The 19,266-nt window shown below is 40.3% G+C and overlaps 1 protein-coding gene across 10 annotated transcripts in view; it reads left to right on the top strand.

Moving 5' to 3' along the window:
- Positions 1-12,914, top strand: part of COL15A1 (collagen type XV alpha 1 chain) — a 133,081-nt gene extending 120,167 nt beyond the window's left edge. For 9 of the 10 annotated variants that reach the window (XM_071804659.1, XM_065830458.2, XM_065830454.2 and 6 more), the window contains 9 exons: positions 670-780; positions 2,146-2,290; positions 4,044-4,108; positions 6,013-6,141; positions 6,309-6,368; positions 7,773-7,832; positions 9,557-9,742; positions 10,891-11,006; positions 11,288-12,914. In XM_071804659.1, the coding sequence (XP_071660760.1) occupies positions 670-780; positions 2,146-2,290; positions 4,044-4,108; positions 6,013-6,141; positions 6,309-6,368; positions 7,773-7,832; positions 9,557-9,742; positions 10,891-11,006; positions 11,288-11,504 (1,089 nt within the window). In that variant the 3' untranslated portion in view covers positions 11,505-12,914. The remainder of the gene's footprint in view (positions 1-669; positions 781-2,145; positions 2,291-4,043; positions 4,109-6,012; positions 6,142-6,308; positions 6,369-7,772; positions 7,833-9,556; positions 9,743-10,890; positions 11,007-11,287) is intronic. The other variant, XM_065830453.2, reaches the window with a different exon arrangement.
- The last annotated feature ends 6,352 nt before the right edge of the window (positions 12,915-19,266 follow it).

The following is a 19,266-nucleotide window of genomic DNA, read 5'->3' as shown; positions in this document are numbered from 1 at the left end:
AAAAAACAGCAGACAAACAGAAGGAAATAATGTGAGGAGGAATTTGCAATTGCTGTGGCTCATTTTGCACACAGAGATAATGACCTAGTGTTTTTCCTTACCTGTCACTCTGATCCCCAAACTAACTAATAATCAATGATGGAGGACAGGAGAAGACATGTAGTTCTATGTGTCTGCAATTTTGTGTAGAGCCTCTTCTGTTATCCTGGTACACACCCCTGCCCTTCTCTTCCATCCTATACACAGTAATCTTCACTTTGCCACACACTTTTAAATATCTGTCCAGTCCATGTCAGTTTTGCTTTGCTTTTTCCTTAGTGATTGAGAAAAGCAGAAAACCAGGCTTTTATGCTTCCTCAGATTTTCTCTTTGCCAGCGTGAAACAAGGTTTTGCTGGATAAAATAGCAAAAAACAGCAACAGAGGCAATTTCTCTGCTTCCACCTAAACCCACCTGCCCTAACCCTTGTCCTGGGAGAGCCTTGCAGCCTCAATAGAGAAAGCATTCCTTGTCATTCCATCTAGCTGAAGAAGGAAGTGATGTCAAAAAAGATTTTAAGCAGATTCTTTCCTTTATTGAGCTCAGAGATTTCATGTAACTTTAAAAGATAAATGTATAGAGTTCTGATCTCAGTTCAGCTCAATGTTTTAAAATATATTCTCTTTAAAGGGTGAAAAAGGAGACAATGGAGTGAGTGGTGTAAAAGGAGAAAAAGGAGAACCAAATGGAGGTTTTTTTCTGACAGGACCTCCTGGACCGCCTGGAAGACCAGGATTGGTTGTAAGTCACATAAGTTGTAGAATAGGAATATTTGTGGGGACCCATTGTTTTAACTTCAAAGGTACTAAAAAGAGACAAACATCAAGAGGATGCTAAGAACTATATAAAAACTCATATGTTAACCATTAGATGAATACAAGAGAGTTGCTTTAGGCATAAACACAGACATTTCACTGTTGTGCACAGACATAATTTGCTATGAAAAATTGAGGTAATATTATGCTTGGCTGCCTAATATAACTACATTGGTCTGTAGATTCATGCTATTAATAGCATTACAAATCAAGGCAATATACAACTTGTGGATGCTATTACTTATTGTATAACCCCATAGGGGCCAAAGGAGGCTATGTGTAGTTAGATAGAGGCTAACTTGGAAATTATTTGCCATCTAAATAATTAATGTTGTTTTCTATTCCAGTAATCCAAAAACATTAATGAAAAGTCCAGTATGTACCTTACTGGATCATTCCTATAAAATTCAGCCACTGTCTAAACTCTAGTTGTTTTATTTTCTTGTAACTGCCACCACAGCTGCTTTGGAATCAAATGTGCTAATTCTTTGAAAACTAGTCTGTCCCTGGGATCTGGCAAGAAATGTGTGCCTTACATTACCTTGTTGTCGTGTTCTGTGCCAAGTAACATGAATAGGCAGGTCACAGCTGAGGACAATGTGTTAGGTTGCTGAGAACTCTCTCTCTCTTTAGAAACTGTTCCACTGGCAAGAAGGAGCTGGATGCACAGCTGAAATGCATCGGAGACTGAGCTCTCTTAGTCTGGGGTCCAAAAACTGTTCCATGTATGCAGGCCAGTTTGAGCACAGGGAGTGTAAGCCCTCCTCATTCAGGCTGAGAGCACACTGCTAAACTGGAAACAAGGGGAGCTGGAGTCTTTTTAATCCGGAAGACTGGCAGCTGGAGAGCTTAAGGGATATGAGCTGACATTTGATCACAGGAGGGAGAAGACAAATTCATCATAAGACATACACCCTGCATAAACACACTTTATGTTAAAGTTTCCACCATGTACCTTCAGACAAACTCTTATAAGTACATCAAAGCAAGTGATCTCAGCACAAGCAGAGTTGAGATCCAGGACTTTGCTGGTGCTGTCAAGAGTTATGTAGATATCAGCTACTCAGGAACAAGTGCAAGAACTTTCAGAAAGCTTTTGAATTTAGTTTAGCATATGGTCAAATTTATCATTTGCCATTAATATCCATGCCTCCTTGAAGAAAAATTATGTACAGACTCATCTCTAAACGTAAGTGTGGTGGCAGGCCTTCAGAAAATGTTGTCACCAGAAATGAAGGCCTTGCAGCAGGGAAACTGACACATTCAAATAAATACTTTTTATTACTGATAGGGACCAAAAGGGGATTCAGTTGTCGGACCCAGAGGACCTCCGGGGTTACCTGGTCTCCCTGGCTTACCAGGTTATGGAAAAATTGGACCTCCTGGCCCACCTGGCCCACCAGGCCCACCAGGACCCACTGCAATTTATGGCTCAGGTCAGAGGATGTGATTTTGCTTTCACTGTATATGTAAGTGCACAGGCATGTGCCCAGAGCCCCCCACACACACTGCCTTCACCTACATGGTCTTCCAGCTGCCCAACCACTCTGCACACCTATGTCAGGTTGCTCCCCTCTGCTCCTGACCTCTACTGACTTCTGCTGGAGCATGAGTTGGAACTGGGAGCACAAAAGGGACAATTTCTCTGTAAACAGTTTTTACTGCCTAGTGCTAGGAGAGTGCTATTGCATGAAAATTCCTGCTGTGGCTGGGAGGAAGTCTACATAACAGACAGGCTACCTTGAAAGCCTTGCAAAGTCGATCAAATTGAGCAGCTGATTAAACTTGGGAACATGTTAATGTGGGCCAAGATGCTCTTCTTGTGATGAATGGAGTCAAATCCAGTTGGCAGCCAGTCACAAGTGGTGTTTCCCATGGCTCAGTTCTTTTTAATATCTTTATCAATGATCTGCACAAGGGGATTGAGTGTACCCTCAGTAAGTTTGGACATGATAAGTTGGATGGAAGTGTTGATCTACTAGAGGGCTGGAAGGTTCTACAGAGGGATTTGGACCAGTTGGATTGATGGCCTGAGGCTAGTTGTATGAGGTTCAACAAAGCCAAGTGCCGGGTCCTGCACTTGGGTCATAACAACCCCATGCAACGCTACAGGCTTGGGGAAGAGTGGCTGGAAAGCTGCCTGGCAGAAAAGGACCTGGGGATGTTGGCTGACAACCAGCTGAATATGAGCCAGCAGTGTGTCCAGGTGGCCAAGAAGGCCAACATCGTCCTGGCTTGTATCAGAAAATGTGTTGCCAGCAGGACTAAGGAAGTGAAGGTCCCCCTGATACTCAGTGCTGGTGAGGCCACATCTCGAATCCTGTGTTCAGTTTTGGGCTCCACCCTGCAAGAAAGACATTGAGGTGCTGGAGTGAGTTCAGAAAAGGTCAATGAAGTCGATGAAGGGTCTGGAGAAGCTAAGGGAATGGGGCTTGCTTAGCCTGGAGAAAAGGGAGCTGAGGGGAGACCTTATTGCTTTCTACAACTACCTGAAAGGAGGTTGTAGAAAGGTGGGAGTCTGTCCCTTTTCCCATGTAGCAAGTGATAAGACAAGAGGAAATGGCCCCACATTGCACCGGCATGGGGGTTAGATTGGATATTAGGAAAAAATTATTCACTGAAAAGTTTGTCAGGCACTGGAAGAGGCTGCCCAGGGAAGTGGTCACCATCCCTAGAGGTGTTTAAAAGATGTGTACACGTGGTGCTTAGGGACACATTTTAGAGGTGGCCTTAGTAGTGTGAGATTAGTGGTTGGACTTGATGAGCTTAAAGGTCTTTCCCAACCTAAATTATTCTATGATTCCATGATTCTCTGATAGGCAGTAGCCACAGCAGATTTTAGGTCTAGAATGAAAATGCATGTTATTAGCAGTTGGCAGAAGAACATCCTGGACAATATAAGTGGAACTGGATCTTTATTTGCAGAGTATCAAAAACATATAGCAATCTGTTGGCCTTAACCTCCCAAATAACAGAAAACTTTCACCATTCCTTTTTAAAAAACCCTTAAAATGCATTTTCTGTAGTTGGTTTGAATGCAGCTATTCAGAACCTGACAATAGAAGGCCTATGGCTATCTAAAGCTCCCACTACTCCTAGACACCACCACTAAGTCCTTTCTTTATGTCACTCACTTTTCTCTCAAAAAATATGACCTTAAACATGTATTGTATGCTTGTTTTATTTTAGCAGCCGCAATGCCTGGGCCACCAGGTCCTCCTGGAGAGCCAGGGCCACCTGCAACCAGGAATCTGGTAAGACAGCAAAATAAGGAATTTTGCCAATGAAATCTTGATTCAAATCTTTTGATGGTTATTGGTAGCACTAAGAGAGGAGGCAAAGCTCCATCCTGTGTTTTTATTTATGAGAATGTTTTCTGAACCTCGTATTTTTTCACCTGGGAATCTATACAGCTGGGGAAAGTAAAGAGAGGAGAGGTCTGTCCATTCTCTTGTTAGTAAAAGCCTGTTCAAACAAATGCGAAGATTGATGGCATGCTAAAGTAAAGAAAGGTGCATATTCCATGTTCAAAGTGATGCCTCTGGAAGAGTGTGGCAACTTCACATGCTGAGATACTAGAATAACTACTGAATACCTAGTTTCCATGAAAACAACACGTTATGCTATTTCATTAAACCCCAATCATTTAGGTCATTTGATTCTAAGAAGAAAACTGTAGATTTCCCCAGCAAATCTAAACATTGTTGTGGCAGTGAATGCATATCAATTTAATTGTTTCCTTTTCTTGCTGCATGAATCCAATCAGAATTATATCCTAGATACCCATGCAGTAAAAATGACACCTATAACTTCTGTCTTGTTAATTTCTAAATTAGGTATTGGTAAATTGGGGGGGGGGGAAGGGAGCAGAAATCAAACTAGCAGAGGGGGTTCATTGCAATATTTTCCTTTTATACATTCTCACATTATGATAGAAAAGCAAATTTGCTGGATATCTTGGGCAATCATTTGAGAATGTACTAATAAACAAGCAGACTTTCAGATCATCTACATCATATCAAATGAACTAACAAGACTCTTGAGTGTAGGTCTCCTAATACTTTCCCACCACAGTGTCATACCTCTGCTAACTGCCTTTTCTCACAGAAATTCGGGACCTGACAATTATTACAGATCAGGGGAGAAACAGATATTCAAAGACTGGTGCCCCAAGGTAGAGGACTGTTTTTACAGGCTGGGAGCTACCATCTCAAATAAGAGATCCAAGCCCACTTAGGTCAAAGACAATATTAAAAAACAATGTGCAAATCTATAGTAGAGTCTCTATAAAGCATTAATATATCTTCTGACACTGAAGAAATGAGAAAGAAATGACACTCAAGTGCCAAGAAATTACACTATCAAGAAACTTGCCCCTGATTTTACACTGCCTACAATTATCAAAGAGATTGTAGAAGCAACTCATTTTAGAGAGGACTGTGTTCCTATCTTCAGGTGACAAAAAGAGAGGTAATAGGTGCAATGTCCATATCTAACTGACAACAGTTTAAGCCTCCTAACAATCAATATTCAAGAAATTGAAAAATACTTGCTGTGTAAACTAAAGGCACCTGGAAACATAAAGAAAGGGACAGAAGAAAATACCTTTAAAGAAAAGAGATCACAAGAACACTAAGAAGAATATAACAGAAGCATATGTATCTAGAATTGTGTGTGATATTTATAAACCTTATGAAATCTCTTCTGAATTCTGCCATTTTGATTTGATATTCCAAACTGTAGAGGTACAACGATCTTCATTCTGTGCAACATTACCTATTGGCGTGGTTCTACTTCAAACCATAAAATGATCATAAAATCAGAGAATCAGATCACAGTTTTGGTTGGAAGTGATCTTCGAAGGTCATCTAGTCCAACACCCTGAAATGAGCAGAGACATCTTCAACTAGATCAGGTTGCTCAAAGCCCTGTCTAGCCTGGCCTTGAAAGTGTCCAGGGATGGGACTTCTGCCACCACTCGTGGCATGCCAGTATGCCAAAGTAACAAGGCATTTATGTTACTGAAGCTTTTTGTATGAAGTGGTATAAAACCAAATTTGTGAGCATTTCCTACAGAATTCAAATGAGATTTTAACAATTTAACTTGCAAAATGTTTTGTGTGTCTGATGAAGCATGTTTCATTTTCCTACTTCACAGGTTACAACATTTCAAAACGTTGAGGGTATGCTGGAAAAAGTTCACTTGGTAGCAGAAGGTACGCTAATGTATCTGAGTGAAACCAGTGAGGTTTTTATCCGTGTTCGAAATGGATGGAGAAAATTGCAGGTACTACTGCACTACGTCCTAATCTTTTCCGACTCCCTTACTCAAAATGGAGTTGTTGCAGATATTCTTTACACAGGTGGAGAAGTACAGGTGCAAGGATTCTGGTTTTTAGTTCAGAAGCTCATGGTGATCAGGTTTCATTTGCTTTTCATTTTGGGTTCTTTCAGCTTGGTGAGCTAATTCTTGTCCCTGCTGACAGCCTTCCTCCTCCAGCTATATCAAGCCATGTAAGTACAAAATATTGGACTGTGAAAGACTGAGTCTAAATGTGCAAAACCAGGCAATACACTTGGCAGAAGTTGCAGGCAAATCTCTGCACAACATCATTTTCCACTGAGACTTGTCAGTTCAAAGTAATCATCCTACCACTACATAAGCTTGCAAAATTGTTCACACTGGCCAGTCATCTGTTTCCATTATCTTCTGAGGATCCAAACACTACAGACACAAAGCAGCATCTACCAAAAGCAGAACAAAGCAGGCCGCCTAGGTAAAAACAAACAAACAAAAAACCAAGAACAAAACAACAACAACACAGCAGTATTCTGTTTTGTAACACTGAAGTCAGTCTTATCAAGCTCTGGTCCCCTTCAAGGAAACTCAGAGAAGTGTTCCTGAAAAGGAGGATTTCTTTAAAAGATTATAGTCCTGTTTTCAGAGTACCTGCATGTAGCTTATCCCACAGTGTGCTGAGGGTCTGTTCTAAAGCCTCAGTTGTTTGTACCTGACCCCATTCTGCAAGTTATTGTACCAACCTGCATATGAACATGCTGTCTGTCCCCCCAAAATTGCAGGATGATGAAAACCAAGAAGTAGTGAAGGGGATAAAGAACAGTCTCATTGATGAGAAGTTAATCGATCTGACTGCTAAGATAATGAAAGGACAAGAGAGTGCTAGGAACAAACAGCAAAAAGGAAAATGGCCAGAGAAATTTTTTAAAAGTTAGAATATGTCAGAGAGAAGTGCACTTGGCATACTGGGAAAATGTCTAGACCTCATGTTGTAAGGAATTGTCTGCAGCCTTCAGCTGACACCACATGAGTTTCCCAACTGGTACAGTCAGTGGCTTATTACTCATATCTAGGGTATGCATGTAGTACAATAATGAGAGAAGAAAACTTCACTGTTCGTGAAACAGCTATGAAGATCATTGACTTTCTGATCTCTACACAGCAGTTGCTTAGGAAGGGGAATGACCAAGGCCTTGAGAAATATTCCCACCTACTGCATTTTCTGTTTCCACATCTTCCTTACCTTTTCAGTTCTAATTTTCCTGAACTAGTCTTCTGCTCCTGCCAAGAGCAGGCCACTTCCATGCAGGACTCCATGTGAGATCTGGCTCTGACAGCAGCTCTGTTGGAGCACTGTGGAATGGGTGCACTCAGGTCTAGCAATGCAACTTCTGGCCAGAACACGTTTCAAACACATATTAATGTGATACATCAAATTGATGATATGTAGATAAACTATTCTGGCTACACAGTTTGGGAGGTGAAGAGGTTTCAGAGGCAGGACAGTTTCAGATTCTCTTGTGTTCAATGTTTGCTTTATTTACAAAATTACTGAGTGTCTAAAATTTTTATCTGAGTAACATGTCTAACATATCTCTCTGCATGTGTTAAAATCACAGGGATTTCAGTCTCTTCCAGCATTGAGTCCAATATCAAATATGAACAATGGAAAACCAGCAGTAAGTATGAGATCTGTGTTGCAACTGCATAGCTGTGGTTTGAAACACAACGGTTTGCTTCTGGAAGAAGATTTGTGATATTTCCTCTTCAGTTTCACAGATCTTACTTACATTTACAGACACACTTCTTTAACTGGTTTAGATATCTCGGAGACAACATTACATTGTTTCCTCCTGAAATATTTTGATCATCATAATCCCTTTCCTATCTCAAAGAAAAAAAAAATCCTAATTCTGAGTTAGGAATACCTCTCCACTTAGTGATTGCACCTACAACACACAGTAATTTGGAAATTAGTAATAGCATTATAGTTAAATCATTAAAATATTGAAAATATTAACTAGAATATTTTCTATCTTCATGGCACTGTTTATTCTAGATAGACACTTTAGAACCTAAGCTTTCATTTAAAATACTTTGCAATATTTAGAATCATAGAATAGTTTGGTTTGGAAGGAAAATTCAAAGGTCAGCTAGTCCAACTCCTTGCAATGGGCAGGAACATCTTCAACGAGACCAGGTTGCTCAGAGTCCTATCCTGCCTGGCCTTGAATGTTTCCAGGAATGGCGCATCTACTACTTCTCTAGACAACCTGTTCCAGTATTTCACCACTCTCAGGGTAAAAAAATTCTTCCTCATGTCTAGCCTGAATCTCCCCTCTTTTAGTTTAAAACCATTATCCCTTGTCCTATCGCAACAGGCCCTGCTGAAATGTCTATCCCCATCTTTCTTATAGGCCCCTTGGAAGTACTGAAAGGCCACAATAAGGTCTCCCCACAGCCTTCTCTTCTCTAGGCTGAACAACCTCAAGTGTCTCAGCCTGTCCTCATTCAGAGGTGTTCCAGCCCTCTGATCATTTTGGTGGCCTCCTCTGGTCACTCTCCAACAGGTCCATGTCATTCCTGTACTGAGGACACCAGAGACAGATGCAGTGCTCCAGGTGGGGTTTCACCAAAGCGGAATAGCAGGGCAGAATCACCTCTTTCAACCTGCTTGGCCATGCTCCTTTTGCTGCAGTCCAAGATACGGTTGGCCTTCTGGGCTGCAAGTACACATTGCCAGTTCATGTCCAGTCTTTCATTCACGAGTACCCCCAAGTCCTTCTCTGCAGGGCTGCTCTCAATTCCTTCATCCCCCAGCCTGTATTGGTACTGGGGGTTGCCCCAACTCAGGTGCAGGACCTTGCACTTGGCCTTGTTGAACCTCATGAGGTTCACGTTTAGACAAAGAAAGCAACGTATCTGAGTTATATCTAAAAAAAACCCATATTTTTTTAAAAAGTAGATTAGTTCTTGCATCTGTACAGTTTGATTTAAACATCCTACTTCTTGTATTTGTTAACAGTGAATTTTTAAATGGTATGTGGTCACTTCTTACTACTTATTTCCATGCTTATAAGATTTGGGATTTTGTTTGCGTGATAACTCCATATAAATAATAGCTGCTTTAAAAATAATTTTATATTTTAGGAGCATACAATATTCATGGTTTCCTTAATGTTCAAAGATAAATAGGTATTTCTGCTATGGATCTCATAGCTTAAGAAATGAGATATTATGGCAGCAAGTAACTTTCATATCTGGTATGGAAGGTACAAGTTCTTGTGCTGGCAGGAGGAGGGGGTTCTAGCTTATTTCCAATATATGTCTTCCTAGTGTTATAAAATAAAAAACAAACAAACAAACAAACAAAACCACTGGCTTTTCTTCTTTTTTTGTCTAGCTGCATCTGGTGGCTTTAAACTTACCATTTTCCGGTGACGTACGAGCAGATTTTCAGTGTTTTCAACAGGCCCAACTAGCAGGTTTGACATCTACCTATAGAGCCTTCCTCTCATCACATTTGCAAGATCTGGCCACAATTGTCAGGAAAACAGACCGATACCATTTACCAATAGTCAATCTTAAGGTAAAAATAAGTACTTAGTACTTGCTATATTAGGATAGGTACCCTAAAATCTTGGAAAATGGCAAAAGCAGAAAGTTTCAACCCAAAATGCATTTTTTAAAGAAAATGCTTTGCTTCATATTTTGCACTCAGGCTCAAGAAATAAAAAAGTAGTGATAAAGTAGAAAGTTACAGACTGTCTCACTTTTCCTTTGCGTTTTCAAGGGTTGCTTTTTTCAATATCCTAAAGCTACAAGAATAGCCAGCTTTGAGCAGACTGATAACAAAGCAACAGCATGATATTTGGTTTGCTGGATATTTGTTATATTGGCAGGGAAAGTGCATTCTTATTTCTCAAAGATAGCTATTATGTTCTACCTTCTAGTATGACCACAGAGTATAGTAGGCAAAAACGTCTGTTTTTCTCATTTCTAAAGATAAAGGCAAATTCTGTGCCTAGGAGGGATGCTGCATTTACCCCAATGAAACTGAGAGGAAAATCTAGAGCATGAGTCATTTTGTGGTCTCACATAAACAAACACACTTTAAAACTGAGGAAAACAAATCCTGTCTCTGTAGCATTGGCTGGCTACCAGAACAAACAGCCAAAGAAACCTACAGGAATAACACATGATGCTTAGAACATGCTGAATGGATGCTTCTCTGAAGTGTATGCAAATGCAGAGGCTTGGGGATAAATTTGTAAAGACAATATTGTTTCAACTTTGACTGGAAAAACTCAGTAGTATAAGAGGTAGCCTGATGAAAAATTTTTGCCTTGAACATTTGTAACACTTTTCATAAAATTGTGACCTCAAGAGAAGATCCAATATATTTTCTCTATATTTACAGTAGTTGTAAGCAATGTTTTGAACAACCTCTTAGACATTTAGGAGAAAAAGTACAGTGGAAATGGAGATGAACAAGCTGAATATTTGGAGTGACAATAGAACAGAGATGCAACAGTGAGGCAAAGGTGGATTTAGAGAGCTACTAGCATAGAGATAAGTGCTCAGGAGCATCATGCAGAAACTGATGTGAAAGCTGGAATCATAAGCATCCTGAAATGTAGACAAGATTTTAAAATTGTAGATAAGTCTATAAAAGTTAGGTATGATGTGGATTTTGGATTTGTTTTATTTGTTACAGTGTCTTTGATATTTTAACAGGGAGAAACACTTTTCAATAACTGGGAATCTATATTTAATGGAAATGGTGGTCAGTTCAACATTCATGTTCCAATATACTCCTTTGATGGGAGGAACGTCATGACCGATCCAGCTTGGTGAGTTTACCTTTTATAAGTTTTACATTACATTTATTTTTACCAGATAGTATTAATACAAGTAGCAATATCCTGGGCTACTAGAAAAGTGACAAAAATTTCTCCCTATCCTTATGCCATCTTTCTTTTTCATTTCTGATAGCCTATGAATGGGATACCATGTTATTCTTTTATTTCTCTCCTTTCTACCTGCATCTTTTCCTACTCACTGTTTGCTTCAAGAAGGAAAGCAGAACTACAGGTCACCACACATACAGTGACTTCTTAACATTACCTTTCAGGCCTCAAAAAATAATATGGCATGGTTCAACTGCAAATGGGATCCGACTGGTTAGCAGCTACTGTGAAGCCTGGCACACAGCTGATATGAGAGAACTGGGACAAGCATCACAACTGAAGACGGGGAAACTTCTTGATCAAAAAGTATATAGCTGTAGTAATCAGTTTATTGTTCTTTGTATTGAAAACAGTTTTGTATCTGAACCCCAAGCAAAATAATTCACCTGTTGCACACAGGAATATTCTATTTTACATCAGAAAAAAAGCTGACACTGAAATTTCATTTGTAACTATGTAAATATTTTAATTTTTTAATTGTACATTTCAGGAAAAAACAGCCAAAGAAAACATACCTCAACACAAACCGCATTCCAGTTAAGTGGAACACCCAGTGCACACATGGCTGACTTAAAGACCTTCCTTCCACTTGAATTTCCTTCCTTCCACTTGAACCACACATGGTTCAAAGTTTGGCAACAATTAAGCTACAGCTCCTTGTCTTTCTGGCTGAGCTGAAGGTCACTTACGGGCTAGAGTCTAGTGTGGTCCATGAGGAAGATCCAGTAGCCTGTCTCATGAGCAGTATGGCTCGATAGCACTACCGCTTCTTCCACGCTGAGAAGCTGCATGCTCTATGCTCTTCTTGTCCCTTGCATAGACTTTGAGTACCCAAGGCATTATTCATATATGTGTATGTATACATACTGTCCCTGAGCAAATAATGGGAGGCTGTTACATCTTACAGGGCTGGAATTTAAAATTAAAAAATTAATAATAATAATTTTTTTTTAAAGTTTTAAGGACACAGGTTCTCAATTCCTTTCAGTTTCAGTGAAATCTGAGTACCCTGTAGGCTTGTATGGATCACAGCCTGATGCTTTCTTTGCAGATTCTAGGCATAGGGCTTTATGCAGGAGGAGTGAATTCCACCTAGACAAAATCTGGTCTTTATTTTGGTGCTATTGTTACCAGAAAACCTGGGGCAATATTAATAGAAAACACCCTGTTTTACTGGTAGAACTGTGCAAAGTAAATCCACACAAATGAACAATCAGACCTTTATTTATTTCATTACATATCAGAGGAAGTAATTTCCTGTCATGGCAGACCGCTGAATGAAAGTTGCCTGTCAGGATTTCTTAAAAATAGGTTCTTGACATTGTTATCTCAGTAAGTTATATGTAAAGTGATCTTCCTTTTTGTGAATTTACCCTTCTGACTTTCACATCATTGAAGAATTATCAATTTAAAATAACAGCAGCAATGACAGGAATGATCAGTAAATGCTAATATTCTTCATGAACAGTATCACCATAACATCTGAAGTCTTTTGCCTATATGTTTGTCTACTGCATGCTTTAAATAATATATTCACTTATATTTTATCAGCCAGCAACTATGGAGGTCAAATTCCACATTTTCATTTTTTAAGACTTAATCTAGAGTCGATGTTGGACATAAATATTCATTTGCTGACAAATAGAGTGTTAAACTACTAGATAGCCACCTTCAAAAGACAAAAGCAAATAACACTATACTAAACTGATATAATTATATTACATGATTTTGTGAAACTCAGCTTTATTTTTCCAAACTACTATAAAAGATTATTTCCCAGGTTCAGCTGAATTATTCCTTCTTTTTTTTTTTTCTTGGAAAAGTCATCACTCCATTATTACAACATGGTAATGAGGTAAAAGCAATTTATACTACATTGAAAATATATGCATAACAATTCATTGCACTCATTTGTAGTCCATTTCCCTGAACTGCTGAGCACTCTTGTGAAATGCCAAATTCCTTCAGTTGCCACAGCTGGAAGAGTACAGCAGGGTTTCACTTTGAGTCACAGAAGGTTCAAAAGGGAAAGTGTTTTTTTAATTTGTTTCCAGCAGGAACCATCTACCTTTAATACTTTAATTGTTGGCAGACACTGAGCTCAGCCAAGTCATGGCCAGCGGGGTTTATGCTTGCAGCCAGTCATCACCCAGTCATCACCATCAGTTCTCACTTTTCCACTCCTGAGTCAGACCTGGCAGTCAGGAGCTGGCTGTTTCCTTGCCTGGACTTGCAGAGACAAGAGGTTGGGTGCAGATGGGATCACAGAGAAAAGTTGTTTGAAGTGGGAGGGGAGAAGACTTACTTCTAGGTAATGGCCATGCATATACAACATAATCTGGAGGTGCGCCCAGGGTGGATGGCTCAGGTATAGGAGTACTAGGTTTTTCCTCGAGTGAAAGATAACAAGAAGTCAGAACACATCTTCATCCTGTATGGGCAGGAGAGAGAAATGGAATGAGACTTTTTTCATTTGCCTTTTCCTTCACCTTGTGATTGACCTCTACCTTCACTTGCCCTTCCCCAACCATTTGTCTCTGATTTAAAGCTTGTGTTGCTTTTCTACAGAAAAGCTGGACACCATTCAGAGCTGCCAGCTGCTCTGGTGCAGCATGCTGCACATAAAAGTTCACCTTTCACATGGATCTTCTGCACTCTTTTCCACAGCACTCACGTAAACACTGAAGGCCAATTTCCATTTGTGTATGCTTTGCTGGGAGCACTGGACATGCTGGTAGGCTGCTAGGAAGTCCAGATTGTTCACTTTGGAAGCAATAAGAAACCACAACTCCTCCTTCCCTTACAGAGCAGCTAACCTCCCTGTAGGTTACTGTAAAGTACTATAGTACTTTCAAGCTCAACACACAGGCTGTGCGAGTATCTACGTGTGAAGTCAATTCAGCGTGACACTCCGGTGCTGCTCAGGAGTAACATTGTAACCTGCTTTCCTCAGCTGGTGTCAGGGGTACTAGTGATGGTTCAGCAGAATAAGGGGGTCACACCCCTGACTGACATTATAACAAGGACCCAAAATGACCTGCAAATGCAAATTCAAGCCAGGATGATGATGACAATGCCTCTGCAGGAAAACGTATGTTTTGAACACTACGCTTCAAGTATGTTCATATGAACAGCAGCAGGGGACTGCGTAACAGCTGTGTTTCTCCACTGGTAGTAAAAATACCACCTCACAGTCCTTTTGTTTGGCCTTCTTTGGTTCCATATGTATTTACCAAGATCCTAGGCACAGTAATAGCTTGCTACTGGAAAAACGTTATCTCCTTGTTAAGTTAGAGAATGGGCTGGTGTTAACCTCCAAAAAATGGTTCATTGGTGTTTGGCTTTGCTATAGAGTTATGTATTTTAACTTTGCAGGCTCCAAGGTCTCAATTGAGGCTAGTTACATCTCTGAAGCTATATTTATACTAGAAAGTTATCAGGGTCAGGGTACATGTATTAGACAAATAGTATGACTTTTGATTACTGAGCTATTCACTGGCACAATTCTGGTCTATGCCACTTCTAACCTTTCCAGCCACCGCCTTGGGGTATATTTGCGGGGGAGCGCATGTGCCAACAGCTGCTGCTGTGGAGAGTTTGAAGGAATCACCCTATTTTGGAAAAAAAGGTTTGATTGTACTGACATGTGCTTAACCATTGCACCTGGTCTCAAGGCTAACTGGAGTCCTCACGCATCTGAAAGCCTGTGGAGGGACTGCACAACATGCATGTCTGATACTCATGGGACACACACCAATACATCTTTATGGCTTTTTGCCAAACTTAATATACAACCCTCCTGCAAACATCCATTCATATAATCTAGATGTCCAGACTGCATTCATTCAGGGAACCCTTCTAAAGCTGTCATTGTCCTACATAAATACTCCCACATTGTCACCTCATTCAACAGTGATGAGCATATAGGTTGGGGCATGGAGTGGCTGTCTGCCCTGCAGCCGCTGGAGTGACGTCAGCTCCATCCTCCACTGAGTGAGGGGGTAAACACTGCTACCCCGGGATACTCAAGATTGGTTTTGTGTATTTTGTATATTTTCTCTATTTATTAGTAGAATTAGTAAAGCCTTTAGAATCTTTCCAACTTGCAAAGTCTCCCTTCCTCCTTATCATCCTATGCAGGGAGAGTGAGGAGGTAACAGAGAACATCTGCCACAGTTTATTGTTGCCTTGCAATTAAACCTTGACACCATCTCCACCCCCATTTTCACCCAACTAAAGCTTACGGAAATTCAAAAGAGCAGACATAAGTCTGGTGTTTTGCAAAGGGTTCAGATCCAACCAAAGCAGATGTTATGCATTAATCCACATGAATTAGAAATGGACATACAGACTGTTACTCAAAAGTAAAAAAAATATATATATATTTATTAGTAGCCAGAGTTCATGGAGGTTCATAGACCGAATGTGTATTCAGTATCTCTCTCCCTGCTTTCCTATAGTTTCATATGTCTTAGAATGGTAGAATAATTTAGATTGGAAGTGATCTCAGAAAGTCATTTAACCCAAGGCCCTGCTGAAAGCACAGCGAAGCTAGCTTCAAAGCACACTGTGTTCACATGTCTATGCCTCTGTTTTACACAGGCAAGAAGCTGGTATCTGTGCATGAGCCATGATACTTTTCTGTTAGGGCAGGAAAGTATCTAGTTGATAGGCAGAATAGGTATGTGGCCTGGGCCCCTAAAAATATATCTCCTGAAGAAAGACCTCTGTTTTTACAAATAATGGGTTGGGGGAGAGAAGCAAGACATGTTATTTGCATCTAACTCATTCACCTCCTAATGTCCACAATTTTTTCCTGGAAAAAGGTACAGTGAACCTTCCCAGCTTAGCTGATGATGATATATCAAAGGACACTGCAAGCCTTTGGCACACACTAGAAAAGTCCTGTTCTCAGTTGAGTGCCACATAATGAGAGATAATATGCTCATTCTGTTAAAGTTACTGAATCACAGTATCTTTCTCACAAAAGCCTAATTGCTTGCCACCAGGAGAGAAGGTCAGGAATACTGGTGAATAGCCTGGAGAAGGGATCAAAATAGTCCGATACAGTTGTATTCTTTTTTACTGGTAAACTCAGCAGGACATAAGATGGGAAGGGAGAAGGGTAAGATGAGTCAAAGGAGTTGAGGAGGAGAAAAAATAAAGCACTGGAGCTGTGGTGAACACTGTGAATGAGAAGTCAGAAGAAAATAGCAAATTATCAGATCTGTATAGCATCTATAAAGGCAACGTTGAAGACAGTAAGCAAGATATTCTACCAACCAGCCTGAACTATAAAAGGGACAGTGAACTCAGAGGAGATGTTTGTGTAGAGCAGACTTGTTAAATCTAATAGTTGTCAAACACGGTAATGAAAGGATTTATGTATCTATGTTCAAAAGTCATAATCCTCTAATTGCCCCTCAGCCACTGGTAAATATCCATAGGCAACTATGCTTCCATTGACACTTCGGGCACTGAAATAGTTGCAACAGGAAGGACTCTGAGTAGCGCTCCGAATATTCTTAGCCTTGAAAGTAAGGCTTTGAGGCAGACGTACTTTGTCCCATCCCACCCTGTGTGTGTACATGTGTCCCACCCACCATGAAAGCACCAGAAACTACTAGACCACTGGACCACTACCATAAATGACCAAGCTCAGATTCAACTAGGGTATAAATGGAGCCTGCTGAAAACCCCCTTGGGTTGGTCTTTCCTTGGAGTAGTGGATCTGCAGTTGAAAACTCTCCTTCTTTGGTTGGTCATCTAAGGAACGTTCCTCAAGCACTGAGACTCCTTTCCTTACTGGTAAGTGATCTTCTGGGTACCCTTGAGAGTTCTCACTTTGTATGAGTGGGAAGCTGTGCATTTGGAATAACCACTCTAGAGTTTTGGGATCCCTTGAGTCTGTGTAGTAATTGACCTCCTAAGTAGTATCCAAATCTGTGTTGTATAATGTGGTTGGAGTGTTGAATAAATTGGATAAATTGGATAAATGTTGGATAAATGCCATTTTTAGCTGGTTTTCCACTAAACGGTTCTGGTTAGAATAAAGCCTGTTTGCAGCTTATTACCTGCCTAAATTGATTTTTGGGGTGCCTCCATGACTGTTCTGTGAGCACAAATCTCTTGGGCATTAAACCTATACTTGCCACTAGGATAATGGGTTAAAAGGTAACAACTCACAGGTATGCTTTTGCAGAAAAGCTTTGGTTCTACATAGAAACTTAACTACGCGAAGAGAGAGAAGAAATTTAGGCAATCCTTGCTGCCCTGCTCACAAGACTGTCTGTTAATTTTTAAGTGAGTATCTCTCTGTACAGTGTGCAGAGAGTTTAAACACCTAACAGTAAAAAACTACAGTAGAGAAGACTTGAGCTGCCTAAATCTAAAATAATGTTACTTCTAAACTACTGAAACCTATTTTAATCAAAGGGAGGTCAAGATAAGAAGCAGAGCAGCAACTTTTTGCCATCCAAAATTACAGCCTGCTTGAAAGTTAGTACTCATTCATGTGCAAGAGAAACCTAAACTTGTTTTAACCACAAGTAAAATACAGAGGATGAATGTGGTAACAAGCCACCTATTCCACTACTTCTGGGAAAACTAGTCAGTCTTTCATTATTATCAGTAGTACCTGGTAACAGCTGTGAGTCTCCCATCTGAGCCAACTCAGAAACACACAGAGAAGCACACAACAAAGAACAGCACAGAACAAGACAGGAACCTGCTGAGACCCAATTATCCCTTTCCAGGTTTTAGTAGCAGTGTTCAAACGCACATTACAGACTCTAGTGATTTATGGTGATTTCCCTTTTACAACAATTCTTCCTTATTTTGCTGACAGAAAAGCAATGTACAGAGAACAAACCAGGATTATTTGTCAAGGGTAAGGCTGTCTGGAAAACCCCAGCCTTCTATGTTGCAAATGCTGCAATGACTAAGGCTTGGTGGGGCCAAAGAGACAGAATGATCTCACGTTTATGGCAACAGAGTAGTGCGCAAAGGAACTGGATTCTTTCTCCAAATCAGTCGTGGAAGAAAAGGTCCACAGAAATTGATTCATTTTTGAATAGGTTACAAATAGTGCAGAGTAGATCAACATGCAATTCCATCACAGTTAAAACTGACCTAAGTCTCTTCAACCAGACACAAACATCTTTGTGATCCATGTCTTGCATCGTCCCTTGCGCCCACCCCCATTTTCATGGAGCCCCACAGAGAACACAACAGATCGAAAACGGACCCTGTGAAGTACAAAATACTTGTTCCTTGCTGATTTAGCTCCTTGATTTGGCTTCTGTGGGATAACGTATGGGCAAGTGTTAGCAGACAGGAGGGCAGAATGACATAACCACTGGTTCAGAGAACAGGAGTGCTTGCTTGTGTTGTGGAGGTGCTGCACTCCAATGTGCAGGCCACCTGCTGAGCTGTGAGAAGAAAACAAATTATTCAAGAGCTGATCACTGAGTGGGCTCTGCTCATTTTGTGCACTGAATAAGAGGGGAATATTGTAAATATGATCACAAATTTTTAAAATATACTAAAATGTGTAAATTCAAGTGGAAATGTGGCATCAGTAACTCCAGTTCTGACACTTTTGAGTGCTTTGCCTCACAGCATTGGACATTTTTTCTATCCCAGGGTTTTTGTGTATGTATAATTTATGACATTTGTGCAACTGTAGGAAACAATCCTTCTGCAAATGTAATAGGCCCAGGCAGGATCTCTTGGCAAAGCATATTTTAATAACGATTTTGCAAGACCAGGTGTTCTACCTAAAGGCAGGCACACTGAATAGGGCAAAAAGCCCCTGTTTATATTTCCCCAAAATCCCGGCCGCAATTTCCCTCCCCTGTTCCCCATTGGTTGGGTACTTCAGGGTTTACAGACTATCCCGACGCACACAATACCCTTCCCCTTATCAATCTGTTTAAGATATGGATTTCTGGTACTTTGGCTACACTTCCCCCTAAATTAACTTATCAATACAGGTATCGGTATGTATACAGGTGTCAGTACATATTCCGGGAAGAGACTGTGTATTACATTAAGAATTCATAGTCCAATGTCTCTCAGTCCTTCCCCCCTAAATTAACTTGTAAATACAGGTATCAGTATGTATACAGGTATCAGTATATAT

This window comes from Patagioenas fasciata, chromosome 2 (assembly GCF_037038585.1).
Source record: "Patagioenas fasciata isolate bPatFas1 chromosome 2, bPatFas1.hap1, whole genome shotgun sequence".
Lineage (NCBI taxonomy): Eukaryota > Metazoa > Chordata > Aves > Columbiformes > Columbidae > Patagioenas > Patagioenas fasciata.
This window is presented reverse-complemented; position numbering and strand designations above follow the sequence as displayed.